The sequence below is a fragment of the Schistocerca nitens genome, chromosome 1 (genome assembly GCF_023898315.1).
Source record: "Schistocerca nitens isolate TAMUIC-IGC-003100 chromosome 1, iqSchNite1.1, whole genome shotgun sequence".
Lineage (NCBI taxonomy): Eukaryota > Metazoa > Arthropoda > Insecta > Orthoptera > Acrididae > Schistocerca > Schistocerca nitens.
In genome coordinates, this window is record NC_064614.1 from 16,989,149 (window position 1) to 17,007,180 (window position 18,032).

General features: G+C 44.2%; 1 protein-coding gene across 1 annotated transcript in view; it reads left to right on the forward strand.

The window, feature by feature from the left end:
- Positions 1-14,753, forward strand: part of LOC126240604 (paired box protein Pax-5) — a 790,874-nt gene extending 776,121 nt beyond the window's left edge. The window contains 3 exon segments of the mRNA XM_049947937.1: positions 432-527; positions 9,381-9,497; positions 12,508-14,753. Coding sequence (XP_049803894.1) covers positions 432-527; positions 9,381-9,497; positions 12,508-12,821 — 527 coding nt within the window. The 3' untranslated portion in view covers positions 12,822-14,753.
- Positions 14,754-18,032: the final 3,279 nt, after the last annotated feature.

The following is an 18,032-nucleotide window of genomic DNA, read 5'->3' on the forward strand; positions in this document are numbered from 1 at the left end:
TGATTAATTAAATCCCGAAAACGCCTTGGTATTTCATCATGAGGGTCTGGTCACTATATGTGTGAATGAAACGAGATTATAAATATCTTACAGACGTTGAAAGCTGCTTGTCCGGAAAAAGTATACACAAATGACAGGTTGGGGCACCCTTACACCTGACGCGTCTTATAAAGGCTTGCTGACACAGGTTAAGGAGGACATACTACGTTGTGAGCAGGGCATAAGTACGGCAGCTGTCGATCGAAGTCGAATCGGATCGTGTACCTGAGTGGCATAGGCGCTGCGGGAAGAGAACAAGAGGAAGACGGCTGTAGGTGGCAGGTAGCCGGTAGGCCTGTGGCGCGTGCACTGCGCGGGCGTCGCGCACGAGCTGTGCTGGTAGCTGTCTGTCTGGCTGTAGTTGTGCACCCGGCGTGTTGTGTGTGCGACAGGCGGCTCGCTCACTCCGCTGGCGCCCATCACGATGCAGGAGATGAAGCTGTGCCCCAGCGCCGTGCTCGACCCCTCCATGTCTCCGTACCAGCAAGGTGAGTTCGCCTGCCAGTAGCAACATCTAGTGTACACCAACCAGGCGCGGCACTTGCCGCCCACCAAACAGGTGAGTCAGCCACGACTCCATCAACAACAATCTAGCCTCATATTGTTTTATTATTTCACATTACAAAATCACAATAATGGACAAAGCAGAATTCGATGAGCAGTTACTGGCCTACTGTAGGACGATTACCTCATATACCAACGTTGACTTCCTGCGTTCCAACGTTGTAACTCAGTGGGGTGTATGAGTCTCAAAAGAACAAATTGCTTTCCGACCGTAGTTGCGATAAAGAATATTTTGGTACATTAGGTATATTCTCTATACCTTTACGAGAAGTCTGAAAAAATTGACTAAGTGCTTCCATTACTGTTGAAGTATTTGTCGCGTCGTAAAGGACATTAAGAACGATTAGTAAGAATGGAAGATTAAGAGAAAAGGCATTCAGGTTAAAAACAGCTTAAGGCAGAGATGCAGAGGCAGAGAAGCAGTCTTTCTGCTGTGCTGCCGAAACTGTATGTCGAAGAAGCAATTAAGAGTTCAGAGAAAGGATTCAGAAGTGGAATTAAAAGTCAATTTAAAGGCTATCAGTGACAAGATTCGTAGAAGACGTTAGTATCCCCTGTGAAAGGTATGGCGATTGCAAAATTACGCGTGACGGACGAAACAAGAAGGACATAAGAAGCAAAGTATCACAAGCAAAGAGAGCGATCCTCTCCAAGCGAACTTTGCTAGAAAACCGAGTGTAGGCCATAATTTTTTTTTTTTAATATGGAAATTTTTGACAATAAGCCTACTCTAAAATCAAAGGCTGGGTGGCAGGACATGTTTAAAAACCCCTGGAAATATTTGTGTTGTTAGAGGCAGTCGTTGATGGCAAAAATTGCAAGGGAAGTGAAAAATTGAATATATACTACAAATAAGTGAAGACCTTGGTTTGTGTGCTCCGTTGAAATAAAGAAATTATCACAGGAGAGTAAACCGTGTCAGGCCTCATCAAACAAGTCAGAAGACAGCTGACCCACATTCCCTTAAAAACCATTTGTTTACGTGTACAGTAAGGAGAGCCAGCCTCGTATGTTCCAGTAACAGAGCCGAAAGTGGATCGGCTTTGGTACCCGCGTACGCGCGGGCCCCTGGGTGGCAGGCAACCGCGCGTGGCACGAATTAAAACGGGCGGCGGCGGGCAGCGAGCGGCGGCAGCGCTCGCCAGAGCCGGCCGGGGCGGACGGCCGCATTGTGCGCCTTCTTCCTGCCGGCAGCGCGCCGGACGTCCGCCGAGCCGCCGTCCATCTCCGCCCCAATATGTGGCCGGCCACGTCCATAACCCGCCCCACACGCCGCCTCAAAAAGCCGCCATTCGCCGTCGCATGTAAATTCACCCCCTCCAGCCGCCACTCGCCGCGTTTTCCAGCCTCTCTCTCTCTCGCGCGCGCCGTATTTGCATGATATATATACGCGCGCCCGTATTTCCTGCCAGATATATATGTAGTCGCCGGCGGCCAGATTTATTCGGTTTCGCAGATACACGGCTCGGCCGCCATGTTTTGTTAAGCGGCCAACAATTGCCGTTCCATATGCCCGGTCCTCCGCCTGAAATATTCAGCACTTTTATTCCTTTTGATCTGTGCATGTTTCATGTGCTGCCCTGTTCCCTTTGTGCCTGCTCGTTAAGTAATTCCATTATTTATCGCCTAACTGGAGTTTCCCGAAGAGCAGCGCGCGCGGAGAACGGCCAGAACGCACTCGAAAAATTGTTTGTCTGCTGAAAAATTCAGCGGCGCCGCGATTGGCCGCCGTCGTCCGGCCTAATTCTATTCCGCTCGCATTCGCGCTCCGTAACTGAATTAAAACACGGAAAACCAATCCGGCGCTGTCATCCCTCCCGGGGGCTTTTTTTGAAGGCGCGTTCGCATCGGCTCACCTCCGCGCCGCTGTATCTATTAGCCTGCCTGTCGCGAGTGATTTGCCTAGTCCACGCCGACGGTTTGATTCTTTTATTTTTTGTTGTATTTGCAGATTTAGAAAAAGTTGTCAACAATTCTGATCAGAACACATTTTTTCAGATTCTGAAGTTATTGGCGTTAAAGAGTAGGAGCGAAAGATTATCTTCAACTTGTACAGATACCAGACTGCAGCTATAAGAGCCGAAGGACATGAGAGGAAGTGAGACAGGATTGTAGCATATTTCCCATGTTAAAAAAGTATGTAAATCGAGCAAGGGATGAAAGGAACCAAGAAGAAATCTTGAAAGGGAATTAAAGTTCAGAGAGAAGAAGTAAGAAATCTGAGGCGAGCTGATGACATTGTAAGTCTGTGAGAGATGGCAAAGGACTTGGAAGATCAGTTGCACGGAATGGGTAATGTCTTGATAAGAGACAATAAGGTGAACACCAAGAAAATTAAAACAAGGGTAATGCAGTATAGTCGAATAAAATGAGGCGATACTGAGTAAGATAGATTACGATTTGGGAATCTTAACAGTAGTGGCCAGCAAAATATTTGACGATAAGCAACGCAGGGAAGAGGAGACTAGAAGCTTTTGGAATTTGGTGTTCCAGAAGAACGCTGAAAATTAGATGCGTAGCTCGAATAACTAACCAACTTGCATTGCATCTTATTGGGGAGAAAAAAGCTTAAGGTACAACACGACTAAAAGAACTTCTGAAGAGGTTGGTTGACTGAGTCTCTGCATCTACAGCTACATAGATACTCCGCAAGCCACCGTACGGTGCGTGGCGGAGGGTACCCTGTACTATTATTAGGCATTTCCTTTCCTGTTCTACTCGCAAACAGACGGAGAGAAAGCGATCGTCTATATGCCTCCGTATTAGCCCAATTTCCCGTATCTTATCTTCGTGGCTCTTAAGTGCAATGTATGTTGGCGGCAGTGAATCGTTCGGCAATCAGATTCAAATGCCGGTTGTCTAAATGTTCTCAGTAGTATTTCTCGAAAAGACACATTTGTGTCATCGCGTAGTAGTTAATTTTGCGATGTAGGGAAGAATGGGTGTGAAAACTGTAGAGTGACACCAAGGCTTGGCTACACTGAGCTGCTTGAATTGGATGTATCTTGCAGTGGTTATGTAGGAGACTCGTATTGAACAGACTGGCGTGGAGAACTGCATCAAACCGCCTTCGGACAGAAGACCGCAGTAACACAGAAGAGATATTCAGAGTGGCTTTTTACTGGTAACATGAACATAAATAGGTGTTGATGTTTCGCTTGCAATTTAGTAATATTTCGAATATTCAAAATGCAGTCGTGTAACGTTCAATAATATGCAGCTACGGAATGTAAACTCAGATGTGACGAAAACAATTTTGAAAACGTAGGGTTGAATTCCCAACAGTATGCCGTTTCAGAAATGCTTTCAACTTTGCCATGATTTATCCGCCTTTAGACCTGCTGTGATAAGGTAATGGATTCACATGAACTTTCTTCTGGTTAGTAATGTAGGCTTTCCTTTGGTTCTTGCGTCATCTGGGATAGTAAACTCTGTCTTGTTGCAGACTTTTGTGAAGTGCTTCCTACTTCTCACATGAAACCAGTGAGGGAAGCACTGAAATACCGAATACTAAATGTAACTAAGGCACTGTTTTCTCCTCCAAAAACAAAAATACAGTGGAGTGACGATTTCTGTTCTTCGATTTGTTATTTACGTGCTCTTGCTTCCTTCATGTCATTAAAACTGTAAACGAATATCCTGCAGTGACTCTTTACTTTCCCTCTCATTCCAACTCCGCGCGCTTCGAGGTCGCCCATATCGATACTCGAGGACAAGTGCAGGAGAACAGTTTTCCGCAAATTATGTGTGCAGAAGTCTCTTTATTAAATCAACAGGAAAGTATTACGTACCGAGTATTTCTGAATGTTTTTTAAATAAACACTTGGAGCATTGCTGTTATCAGTCGTTAAGTGGTATAGATAATCGATTCCTGAAAATATGATACGAAATAATCTCGGCTGTAGGAGGCCAGTTGCTTTACAACAGTAAAGCACTTTAACAACTTTTCTCATGTCTTGACCACGCTTTTTATTATTAACGATTGTCATATTGAATGATTTTACTGTCGAAAGCTTCAGTCCACTGTTCTGGAGGAGTAGGGTAAAGCAACACCATCACACTGTAGAACAGTTTGTCACTTCTCACACGTTGTGCATTTTTTTTATTCCTTTTGTGTTTCCTCTCCAGTTATCCTTCCCTTTTATACCAAGAAACAAAATTACTCTCTTCGAGATTCCACAGTTGTCGGATAGGGTATAACACTCATGTTCGTCCTTCACATATTCACACCTTATCTTCAGAAGCTTCGGACGAAACAGCTGACCAGTGCAACAAGTAAGTAAAATAAAACTGATACATTTACCTATTTGTTAATGATCTATGTGAATTAACAGATTTGTTTTGTAGTACTTTTCGCAGGCTTGTGTATCCTGCCAGTGCTTGTGTTTTTTGTGTTACTTGTTCTTTGTGTTATTGTGTGTGTGTGTATGCCTTGTGCCGTCCGCTACCAGCCGCCATTGCAATTAACGCTTAGTCACAACCCGACTGCGCCGCAGGTTAAGTTTCTCTAGAGTCCGACTGATAACCATCTGGACAGAAACTCAGTCATTGCTTTAAAACCTGACGTTACGAGTAGCTTTAATACATTGTGGTGCAGCATACAGACTAACTATGGGCACTGATATTAGCCGCATTTGTTTTGTGGGCATCATAGGTTATCTCAGTACGAGTCGATAACCCACGTCAGGAAACTATCGCTTAAATTTCTCTTTACATATACTTGATCTATTCTTCTTATTAAACCAGTGCCCTGCATGTAATTTTTTATTTTCCCTCAGCATGGCCGTGCGTACCTCGGTAGATATTGCATGCTTGGCTTTAATTAAATATTGCTATGGACTCTCATCCCGAGCAAACAAAATGCATTTGTGGTATTAAATACTGGTCGATTGCTTACAGATTTTCTGCCTTATTGATCTCAGGTGTAAAGTTGTAAATGTAAAAGCATAAGCAAAAAACGATCTCGGTGCTTTAAGTGCAGCTGTTGTAAGGAAGACTCACGAACTCAAGTCTTACGTTTCAAGTACAATATCTCTCAAAATCATATGTTTCCCCTTCTGTGTGCCACACGTTCTTCATTGATACTTGTAGTCACTAGTGAACGCTTATTCATCTGCTTACTTTAATGTTTTAAAAGCTGTCTCTGGGTATTTCGGCATAGATTACTTAATTAATTTCATTCGACACTTTCGAATAGTTCTGAGTATCATCACTAGTGCCACTAATCTTACTCATATGGGATGGGATTAACTTTTATTTTTCCGATTTTGTGAAGGGGTCTCATATAAATATTCTACGATTTCTTTCGTAGAATAACTTTACGATAAGTTCATCGCTCGCAGTAGATACTTTTTGTCAGATACTTGTTCTTCCATGACTGCACTATTTATTTGTTTGAGTTATATTTAAAATGTGGCATCAAATTGTGATAAGCATACTGTATCTCCTTACTGGCTGTCACATATATTTCAATAGAAAGGATATCGTGTGTGTCAACGAGGTGATAGTTTCTTAAACATTTACAAATTCATCGCAACCTCCATACAGTGTAATCAGTAAATCAGTATCTTCATGCTCACCAGAAAACTTTAGCATTATGAACTCCGCCGAAAACAGCGAAGACCTGACGTGACGTAGTCGACGACAAAATTGGCAGTGCCGAATCGTGTTTCCTCTTGGACCTTACCAATGCTTCCAACATTAATCTTATGTAAATTACAAAGGTGCGGTAAAATATTTTTTGAAAAATTGGTCGTTGTCCTATAATTTTTATTCAACTTCTTCTCCTTTGTGGTAAGCTTTCACGTTAGTCACTGTCAGTAAATCCTTCTTGGCGCCACATCCTTTTACTTCTGTATGTGTGGAGAACTTGGAGGAGAAGAAAACAGAAAAAGAAGCTCTTCGTCTCTTGTCACTTCGCTGTATCTGTTGCTAATCCTGGAGGAATAGTGCTGTTCATTGATTTCCAAGTAAGTGCAGTGTTGCGCAGCTACCAAATTGCCATCACAGCCATAAGGAAAAGGTGTTATCGATTCATGGGCTTTCAAGGGCTTATTTCTAAAGCATTGGCTGTGGCTCTCAATTTTTTCTCTCTTCCTCCCCCCTTCCCACCTCTCTCTTTCTTTTCGTGCAGGCTGTTGGTAGTACACCCTTCGTGTAAACTAACCAGTATTCACACATTCGTGCATACAGGGAGTGAAAGCAGGCTGCACTTATGAGTCGAATAACGTGAAAGGGAGGCAGTCATTGAGAAGAGGATGAGACAGGTTTCTAGCCTATCCCACGTTATTCAATATGGACATCGTGCGAGCAGTAAAAATATTAAGGAAGAAATTGGAAAATGAATTATAGATCAGGGAGAAGAAATAAAAATTTTGGTCTGCTGCTGATACCTCAGGTCTGTCAGAGGCGAAGGAATTGAGGGATCAGTTTGAACGGAATGTATAGTCTCTTGGAAACAGGTTCAAGTATGTGCATCAACAAATGTAAGAGAAGGATAATGACACGTAGTCGACTTAATTCGGGTGATGCTGACTGATTGCATGCTCCAAACATACATTGCAAGTAGCGCACCAGTTTTGATATTTGGGCAAAAGATGAATGAGGACGGGAAAGTAAGGAGGATATAATTTTTGTATTGGCAATAGTAAACAAAAACAAATATGAATTTAAGAAGATTCGATGAATATATTGGTTAACTAATGAAGAGGACAGAAAACAGCTTTATGACACAACTATAATAAAAATAAGGGACAGGTTGGTAGGACACATCTTGAATTGTGCGAGAATGATTAATTTAGTTTGCGCCTCGTAGACAAGCGTGCACAGTTGCAACAAATCATTTTTCGGACTGAAGACCACAAAAGTAGACGTCAGATACAGTATCCAACTACGGTGGAGACAGTGGATCACTCGTTGTCTCGTCGTGTAACACGGGCGTGTAGAGGGCTGTAGGGCTGCTAGGGAGGCGGCGGCTGGTAGCGGCGCGGCGGGGCGCTGGGACGGCGGACGGCCGCTCACCGTGTGTCCTCTGCTATGCGGCGCAGAGAGCGGAGGCGGAGGCGGGGGCTCGTACCCGTCGCCGGGCCCCGGGGGCGGCTCCAGCGCGAGCGCGAGCGCGGGCTCCGAGCCGGTGGGCGCGGGTTCGTCTCCCGGGCTGCCGCTGTCGCTGCCCGCCGACCCGCCGCCCGCGTCGCCTGGCCTGACGGTGCTGCAGCCGGCCGGCGCCGCCCACGCGCACGCCGCCGCCGCCGCCCACGCGCACCACGCGCCGCCCCCGCCGCTGCCCTACGCTGCCGTCCTGCCGGGCTTCGCGCACTACTCCGCAGGCAAGGCACACACTTCCACGCACTCAGCGGGTGACTGCCCACAGTCATATTGCTCGTAGCTCCGTGCTCGTCTTCCCTGCCCAGTCGACTCTTCCAGTACGTCGTGGCAGCTGAAAATTTGTGCTCGATTGGGATTCAAACGAGGATTTCTGCATTTCGCGAGCTGTCACCTAATCTGTAACGCTGTCTCAGCGGGCTCGGGGCCTGACGCCAACTCTCGTCGTCACTTAGATTTCCACCTGTGATTTTTGGGGACTGCACTGCAACCAAAGGTTCTCCCACGGGGTGTCAGGGAATCGGAGCATATTGGGAACTAATCTGATGAATATCCGTGGCTTACCCTGCCACAACGAATGTATATATTCATTTAATTAAATGCAGTGAAATGAAACGAGTTGGTCGTTGTCCATCAAATCATTGTAGATACAGTGACGTGAGACGCTATCAGTGACCCTATTGAGAAGCGTTGGACTGAAATATAATGAGTATGTTTTGACAAATGAAAATATGTGGTGTTTGGAAGTAACGCATAGCAATATCAGCGACATTGAAAGCTTGAATCATGGCTCAAAGAATAATGAGAAAGTGCTGTTATCGAGGAGACTGAGTGTGTGTGTGTGTGTGTGTGTGTGTGTGTGTGTTTTCCAAAAAAGCTCTGGAACACGTGGAGCAATCTCCACCCTTCGTGGTAAATATATGACTCGCTATATGGAAAAATTTATTTAATGGAATAACAAATGCCTAGTACCCGTAAAGTGCGATGAAGAAGGAAGGGCGTGACATGTAAGCATAGCTGTGGCAAACCTGGAGGAAACTCAACAAAACTCCGATCGCATAGTGTCTACTGTCTAATAATAACAGTAATAATAATAATAATAATAATAATAATTCTCTGAGGGGTAAGATACACACTTCACCGCCATAACTGGTGAGAGGCAGGCTGCGTGTAACTCATTACCTCTTTAAGAGATTGCAGTGTCTAATTAAACGTGCTTTCTCCTTCACGATCAGTGAGTCACAGTGGCAGTGTATTACGCACCGTAAAGTGGATCTGAGTTCGCCATATTTCATCCACAAGCAGTTGTATGTTGCTTCCTCAAGAATGGGTTCACCCAAAAATTTATGTAGTCTTGCACCTGGAGGGAACACTAGAAATGTTATATGTTATAATCTTGTGTATTTAACAATATTACAGCGAATTTGCAAAGTATTTTATAGTATATTTATGCGCTTAAAACATGTAAATAAACAAAGTGTCTTTTTATTTTATGTACCAATTTCCTTATTATAGTTGGGTAATGTAAGATTTGGATAAACAAGTTGCTGGTAACTGCGCTTAATGAGCTAGTTGATGCGGGCAGTAAGTAGCGCAGGTCCCAGAACGCAGCCCCGCGGAGCCCCAGTCCCCGTGTGTCGCCTGACGGAAGCCTGTGTGTTTTGTGCCGGCAGTGGGCGCGGGCGGCGGCGCCGGCGTCGTCCCGGTGAGCGACTACTCGTACGGGCCGCCATACTCGCAGTACTCGTCCACGTACGGCTCCTACGGCTACGGCGCCGGCGGGTTACTCAGTAAGTAAACAGTGAGTATTCCACGCTGGCAGCAGCGGCGGCAGCGGTTCTCAGTTTGTCGACGGCGCCTCACACAGCACTCCGCACACAGCACTCTCGCCTGCACCACTCCTTTCTGCCAGCACGACTCTCTCTCTCTCACGGTAACTTCTTCACACGTACGAGACTCATTCACTGTATGTGCCTTCCTTTTTTTCATCTGGTCTGGTAATATGCGTGGTGTTTCCGTGATGAAGATGATGCACACTTGCAGGTACGGTAGAAAATTTAGGTCCGGAAATGTTGACTCACATGGTATAAGACAACGTGGGAAAATTTCAGGTTTACGTTAGTCTTATAATGAAAACGAAAATACCAGTAGACACACCTGTAATACATTCAGAACAGTTGTTCAGAGTGGCATCATTCACCTCCTTCCGAGACATAAAGTCGTCGCACAGTGCTTTGTTAGGCATGATTCTATTGGAGTGACATCCCCTAGCCGTCCTCCGAACTTTCAGTTCACTTACCCAGCCAGTTACAGGGAAACCTGTACTTGTAGCTCAAGGAGGACTCCAAATTGCGTTTAACCATAATAATTTTTACATATACGATACAAAGGTGAAAGAAGAGAAAAATGACAGAGAAACATTCTTGGACCGAATAAGATTTGAATACAGAACCTATGGAGCTGAAATGCGACGCTTACACGTTTATTTACTCGTACTCCAACCACAGCACAGGCAATCGCGTGTATTGAACGATCTATATCTCTTGGTACTTTTGTCGTGTTAGGGCTGGATCGAACATTTTGTGGCAAAAGTTTCGTTTCCTGAAATGACTGATATCATCTGTAGCCATTATAATCTATATTCCAACGCTTCTCAGAATTTTTGTAGACACTTCCTCTCTTCCCGTAAACTTCTTCGCTTTATTTTACTCGTTGTTCAGTGAATCCATGTCGGATGAAAATTCCGGCATGAATTCACGTGGATGCTGGAGTTCGGTCGGCCAACGAACTGCCTGTGTTTGCTTTATGTTATAATTACTACTACATTTATGTTACTTTAAGAGGGGTAGGACGTCCAACGGGACGACTTGGAGCAGGAGAGTCACCACAGGACATTTTAATTTTTACTGTCTATACTTTTACAAATAAATTCCTAAAACTTTGTCACCATGACCAGGAAGGAGTGAGGACTCACACTCATCGCTGTGGCAGTTCAAAAACGTAGCAAAGTACCTTTTTTTTACATGTGAAATTTCATCATTTTTGCACTTATTACTGGCTACATTTGTTGCTATAGATATATTTCTTCCTAAGTTAGAGAGATTCATCGATGAATTTTTCATAGCATACAAACAGTAGTTACGGGTGTATGAAACTCTAGAATTTTCCAAATCTATTAAAAAACTGTGGAAAAAATTGAGATAATTAACTATAAAGCTTGATTGTTTTCTAAACATGAAGTTTAAAATGTAACAGTTCATTCATGTATTCATAAATTAAATAAATTCTAGAGTTTAATACACCTGTAACTATGGTTTGTATGCTGTGCAAAAGTCATCGAAGAATCTCTCTTACTTAGGAAGAAAAGTGTACCTATAGCAACAAATGCAGCCAGTAGTAAGTGAAAAAATAATGAAATTTCACATTTAAAAAAATGTGTTTTGTTACGTGTTTGAGCTACCACTTCTATGAGTATGAATCCTGAATCCTTCTTGGTTATGCTGTTAAAGTTTTATGAATTTATTTGTAAAAGTATAGACAGTGGAACTTAAAATATCCTGTGGTGCCTATCCTGCCCCAAATCGGCCCGTTTGACGTCTTACCCCCCCCCCCCCTTAAGCTCTTCAGCATCAGTATTAAAAATGTCCTTCTTTTTTCGTTATGGTGTAGTAGGGTAAGGTGCTTGAATACCACCGTTATGAGGCAGTCACTAGTCCGAAATGTGTGCACATATCTTTTCCTGTTTTGTCACTTAAGATAAAAAATACTGTCATACATAACACGATGACAAAGTATTTTAAAAACACTGTTCTCCTGTATATGAGTTGGCGTATAGGCTTTAATCCTGAACAAGTACAGCTTTTCATTGCCACATGAATTGATCTATAGTTAAATTTGTAGGCAACAATATTGTGGCAGAAATGTTTTGAAAGTGAAGTTGATAAAACCGACGCTTCGATCCAACTCTGTAGCCAGTGAGTAGATCAGCCAGCCAGGGCGAGAGCGGCAGCTGTCGGATAGAGGAACCACGGCCCCAGACGAGGCCTCTGCTAACTGCAGGTCGCGGTGAGCTGAGGCCATGGCCGCTGGATTTTCCGAGAATGGAAGACGTGTTTCTGGGAAGTCGTTGGAAAGATGCAGTCGTAGCAAACACGAGGCGGCAGAAATTACTTTCTAAGACAGGGGAGGTTTTTGGCCAAAGTCAGATTGGGGAATGATTCCTTGGGACAACACGAATCAGAATTCCTCATCTATTAAGGTTGCAATGAGTGTCCTCTTTATTTGCGAACGAATAGTTTGATAGCTTTTAACGTTCTCCAATGCATGTACAACCGAGTCACACGTGAAATTTATTATGATGACTAGTTGTCCACCTGATGGGTGCAAGCTTCTAGTGCAGCATCTGATGTCACCTGACCTCAACCCTAACAATGACATCTTGAATAACACATTCCTAGCATACTGTTATGGCTTTATTAGCACGGTTCCCCTCCAGTTCTGGTAATATGTTCAGGGAAAGACAATCTTACAAGGTTTACAGGGAGTTGTTCCTTGTACAAACAGCAAATCAACGTGAAAATTTCAGTGTGATTTTTCTCATTTTCTTGAGACCTACGACATACAAACAGTATACGTTTATAATTTCCAGTGCTAATAATATCACAACTGTGTTTCAAAAGGCGAAACCCACCTCTATACTGCATCATCATAGGCTTCCGTTTGTAGTTCGTTATAAACTTAAGCGTATACTAAAACAAGCCAGTAGGTATCTGTGTCTGAGACAGTGTGTCCTTTCCACAGCAGGCTCTCCCTACTATCCGTACGGTGGCTGCGGCGGAACCGGCAGCACCAGCAGCAGCTGCAGCAGCAGCAGCAGCAGTGGCAGTGGGGGCGGCAGTGGAGGCTGCGGGGGCGGCGGGGGCGGCTGTGAGCCTCCGCAGCTGCAGCTGCAGGCGCACCTGCTGGCCGCGGGCCGCGCCAGCTGCGCCCACTCCGAGTCTCGGTCGCCGCTGGCGGCCACGAGGGCCAGCTCTGGCGCCAGCGCGGCCTCTCCCACAGGCAGCGCCAGCGCCGCCTGCTCCAGGGCCCAGGGGCTGGACCTCCTGCTGGGCTGAGGCGGGGAACTCCCAGCCGGTCTGGTCTGAGCCTCTCACCAGCGCCAGGTGGGGTTTCCGCCTACCGGGGCCTGAAGCCCTGCCTCTGACCTCACACTGCAGAGCCTTAGTCCATCAGAGGCCGATCCCTGATCTCACACTGCTTCTGGGGACCCACATCACCGTCACTGTCACCGCTGACGGTCTCGTACCAGTCTCCCCCACCACTTGCCACAGTGCCCCGTACTCTACGCGCTACCGGACTGCGCCACTGATCTCATCTGCTGCGGTCTTTCTACCGAACGCGAGAAAAGGCTGTCTCGGCACTTGCTGACTACTGGACGACTAGTCAGCACGAGAGGAAGAGAGAGTCGCCTGGTGCTGTACGTACGTCCCACTGCTACCACAATGTCGGTGTTCGGAGTGTGGAGGCATAGGACCTTTGGTGACTGCACGACAGTTACACTCTGAACTGCGACCTTTTGTGTCTGTGGAGTACACCACTGGGATACACTGTCGATGTGAAGACTACGGCCACGAAGCTATACCTATATACAACCGGAAGTAAAATTATGCGACCATCTTATACATATATAAATATTAAAAGGAAAGTTAGATGATTTTTATTTTTTGTATACAGAACAGCCAAAGACTTGATTTATCATATCCCTTATCATCATAATCCTCTTTTCCATATCATTATATGTACATATTAACGAATGTTTCTTTTTTATATAATATATAAATATTCCTCACAAATCTCGCACTTGCACAAACAGTAATCCTTAATTGTGTCGTTAAGGCCTACTTGCATCCCACCTGGAAGAACCTCTAGGCAAATGTTTCTGAAAAAAAAAGAATAGCCACCTTCATTAGCTCAGCAGCTTCTCATTTAAACACAGTATGAGGTACTTCAGGGAAAAAACGCAATCCGGTACATGTAAACAGCCCAGGAGGTAGTACACCAAAGAAAAATTCTTGAAATTAGTTTGATTTGTGGACTGAGAAATTTTGACAGTAGAGCTCATTGTGATAACAGAACTGCAACCATTGTAATCACCTTACTTCCAACAGGAAAGAGCAAAAATTAATGAGAATCAACAATAAATTTCAGTTTTCCTCCCACAAGAAACGTATGTTATAAAAATTTTGTAGTAATGTTAAATGAAACCAGGACACAGTCTACTGCCCGCAAGTACTAACTTATGTCCTCTAAGGATGTATTTTTTGAACTATTATAGTACATAGCAGGTACTCAATGGTTTCTGAGTCATTATAACATTAAAATTAAGGCCCCTAAACGTATACTGAGAAGGTCCTTGCAGGTGGAGATGCAAGTTCGTGCAATTATCAACATTTTTTTGTTTTTAATTTGAGCAAACAAAAATAGGCTAAGTGTAAAAACTGTTATACATGAAGTGTTGCGGAATGACAAAAGAAACACTTTTACTAGGCTTTCATTGAGTAAAAACTGAAGCAATTAACATCCCTAGTCAGAGTGTCTGTCCCAAGATACAGTTGCGCCTGCAAGACAAGTGGTTCTTACACACGCCTCTACGTATACATTATTTATTGCTTATTTTCATAATAAGTAAAACAAAGTGTAATATTTTATTTTTCATTTTTACCAAAGAGATGTTAGCAATATTCCCTTGCACATAATATGCGAGTAAATTTTTATTGATAAAAAAGTAAGATTGTGACCTATATCTTTAAAATTAATTTTTATATATCTGAGAAAGAGAAAAATCTTAATTGAATTGTTATTATGTTTTAAGATTGCGATAGTTCCTTTTGCCCCTTTCATATTCCTCGACGATCAGTTGATGTTCGTTTCCAAAAATTTCCTGCTCCCATCTTCCCAATTCCTAAGAGCATCAGTCACTTTATCTGGTATCATTTAGACTAGGTTACATAGCGTACAGTTATTGTAAAGAAATAAAGAAGTTTCTCCCTAAATTGCTTGTTCCACTCATTTTCATATTCATGTTTCCTCCGCATGTACCATTCAACTATTGATCTACCAGTATTTCACGTGAGTTGATGTTTTGAGTTTGAACTGTTATATAGTGTACAAAAGACACTAATATACTAATGAAGTTTGACATAATCACATGGAAGTGTAGACTCCCATTGCGTAAAATTTGTAGAATTGTTCCAACTCAACTTTTATTGTATTATTACCTTATCCTACAATCCCTTGTGCAGATTTTAATACCAGTATAATCGTTTTTGTAAAAAACAATTGAAAACTGAACATGCAGGAAGTGGCATCTAGCAGTCAAACCTATTCAGTTGCCTACACTGCAGGTGTAAGCACATATTGCTGATGGTGAGGCTACACAAGTCAACTGTGTTTTGTCACAGTTTTATTTAATGGTTCCATCTTAGCCACAAGTTTGTTATGTTTTGTTTACTAGTTTAGAGAGACAGATCTGTTCACATTTAACTGTTTCTCAGATCATGTCTGTTAACGATATTAGCAATAGTAGTATATGCTGTCACAATCGTTCATCATAGACAAGGGTATCGTCAAGAACGTCCCAGGAAAGTGTCATAGGACGGCTGTTGTTCTCCATACACGTAAATGATTTAGTGGGCACGGTGGACAGCAATCTGCGGTTGTTTGCTTATGATGCTGTGGTGCATGGTAATGGGTCGAAGTTGAGTGACTGTAGGAAGATCCAAGACAACTTAGACAAACTTTCTAGTTGGTGTGATGAGTGGCAGCTAGTATTAAATGTGGAAAATGTAAGTCAATTCGGATGAGTAGGAAGAACAAACCTGTAATGTTCAGATGCTGTATTACTAGTGATTTGCTTGACACACTTAAGTCGTTTGAATATCTGGGCGTAACGTTACAAAGCAGTATGAGATGGAATGTGCATGTGAGAACTGTGGTGGGGATGACGAATGGTTGACTTTGGTTTATTGGGAGAATGTTAGGAAAGGGTGGTTCACCTGTAAATAAGACTGAATGTAGAACGATGGTGCGACCTATTCTTGGGTACTGCTCGAGTGTTTGGGATCTTTACCACGTCGGATTGATGGGAGACATCGAAGCAACTCAGAGGCGGAATGCTTGATTGTTACCAGTGGGTCTGAGCAACATGTGTTTCGGAGATGCTTTGTTAACTCAAATGGAAATCCCTGGAGGGATGGCGACATTCTTTGCGAAAAACACTGTTGGGAAAATTTAGAGAAACGGCATTTGAAGCTAACCTCATACACTATGCGATCAAAAGTATCCGGGCACCCCCAAAAACATACGTTTTTCAAATTAGGCGCATTGTGCTGCCACCTATTGCGTTACTCCATATCAGCGATCTCAGTAGTCATTTGACATTGTGAGACAGGTGACTGGGTGTTATCTGTGTCATACGTCTGTACGCGAGATTCCCTTTCTGATGTGATAGTGAAGTGGAAACCTGAAGAGACACGTGCAGCACAAAAGCATACAGGCCGACCTCGTCTGTTGACTGACAGAAACAGCCGACAGCTGAAGAGGGTCATAATGCGTAATATGCAGACATCTATTCAGACCATCACACAGGAATTCCAAACTGCATCAGGAGCCACTGCAGGTACTATGACAGTTAGGCAGGAGGTGAGAAAACATGCATTTCACGGTCGAGCGGTTACTAATAAAGGCCACACATCACGCCGGTCAATGCCAAACGACACCTCGTTCAGTGTAAGGAGTGTAAACGTTGGACGATTGAACAGTGGAAAAACGTTGTTTGGAGTGTCGAATCGCGATACACAATGTGTCGATCCGATGGCAGTATGTGGGTATGGCGAATGTCCGGTGAACGTCATCTGCCAGCGTGTGTAGAGCCAACAGTAAAATTGAGAGGCGGTGTTATGGTGTGGTCGTGTTTTTCATGTTTGTTGTTTTGCGTGGCACTAACACAGCACAGGCCTACATTGAAGTTTTAAGCACCTTCTTGCTTCCCACTGTTGAAGGGCAATGCGAGGATGGCGATTGCATCTTTCAACACGATCGAGCACCTCTCCATAATGTACAGCCTGTGGCGGAGTGGTTACACGACAATAACATCCCTGTAACGGACTGGCCTGCACCGAGTCCTGACCTGAAACATGTAGAACACGTTTGTGACGTTTTGGAACGCCGACTTCGTGACAGGCCTCATCGACCGACATCGATTCCTCTCTTCAGTGCAACACTCCGTGAAGAATGGGCTGCCATTCTCCAAGAAGCCTTCCAGCATCTGATAGAACGTATCCCTGCGAGAGTGGAAGCTCTCATCAAGACTAAGGGTAGGCCAGGACCATATTGAATTTCAGCATTACCGATGGTGGGCGCCACGATCATGTAAGTCATTTTCAGCCAGGTGTGCGCATACTTTGGATCACATAGTGTACATACGAGGAAGAGTCAAATGAAAACCTTAATTTGTAATAACAAATCGAAATTTCGCGCCGTTATCCTGTAAGTTGGTAAGCCTGCTACAAACAGCGTGCAGGATGGCCTGTAGGCGGCAGCACCGTGCAGATGCACACATACCGTCGCAGAATTAGTATAAAGATGGCCGCCCCACTTGCGACTTGCACCAGGGAAGAACAGCGCTCTGTTATTCGGTTTTTGCGTAGTGCAGGTGCGAAACCTATTGAAATTCAGCGACGAATCAAGGTTCAGTACGGTGATGCATGTTTGTCACAGCAGCAAGTCTACGAATGGAGTAGGAAGTTCGCAAATGGTGACTTCAGTGGAAGATGCTCCTCGTCCTGGTCAGGCACAACGAGTTGTGACTCCACAGAATATTGCAGCAGTTGAAGCCGTAATGAAAGAAAACCGCCGAGTGACACTGAATGACATTGCAGCTTGTTTACAGATTAGTCATGGGTCAGGACACCACATTGAGCACGATGTGCTCCAGTTTCACAAAGTGCTGCAATATGGGTGCGATGGCAGCTGACTCATGAAGTAAGAGAACGACGTGTTGATGCTTGTGAAGAACATCTTCGGCGCTTTGAACGAGAAGGTGATGGCTTTCTTGCAAGAATCGTTACTGGGGACGAAACCTGGGTTCACTTCCACCAACCGGAAACGAAGAGAGCGAGCAAGGAATGGCGCCATTCCTCATCACCAAGTGATTACCACATGTTTGGACCACTCAAAGAAGCAATGGGAGGAAAGAAGTTTCGTTCTGATGAAGAGGTACGCCACGCGGTGCATGAGTGGTTGCGCGGACTACCAAAAGAATTTTT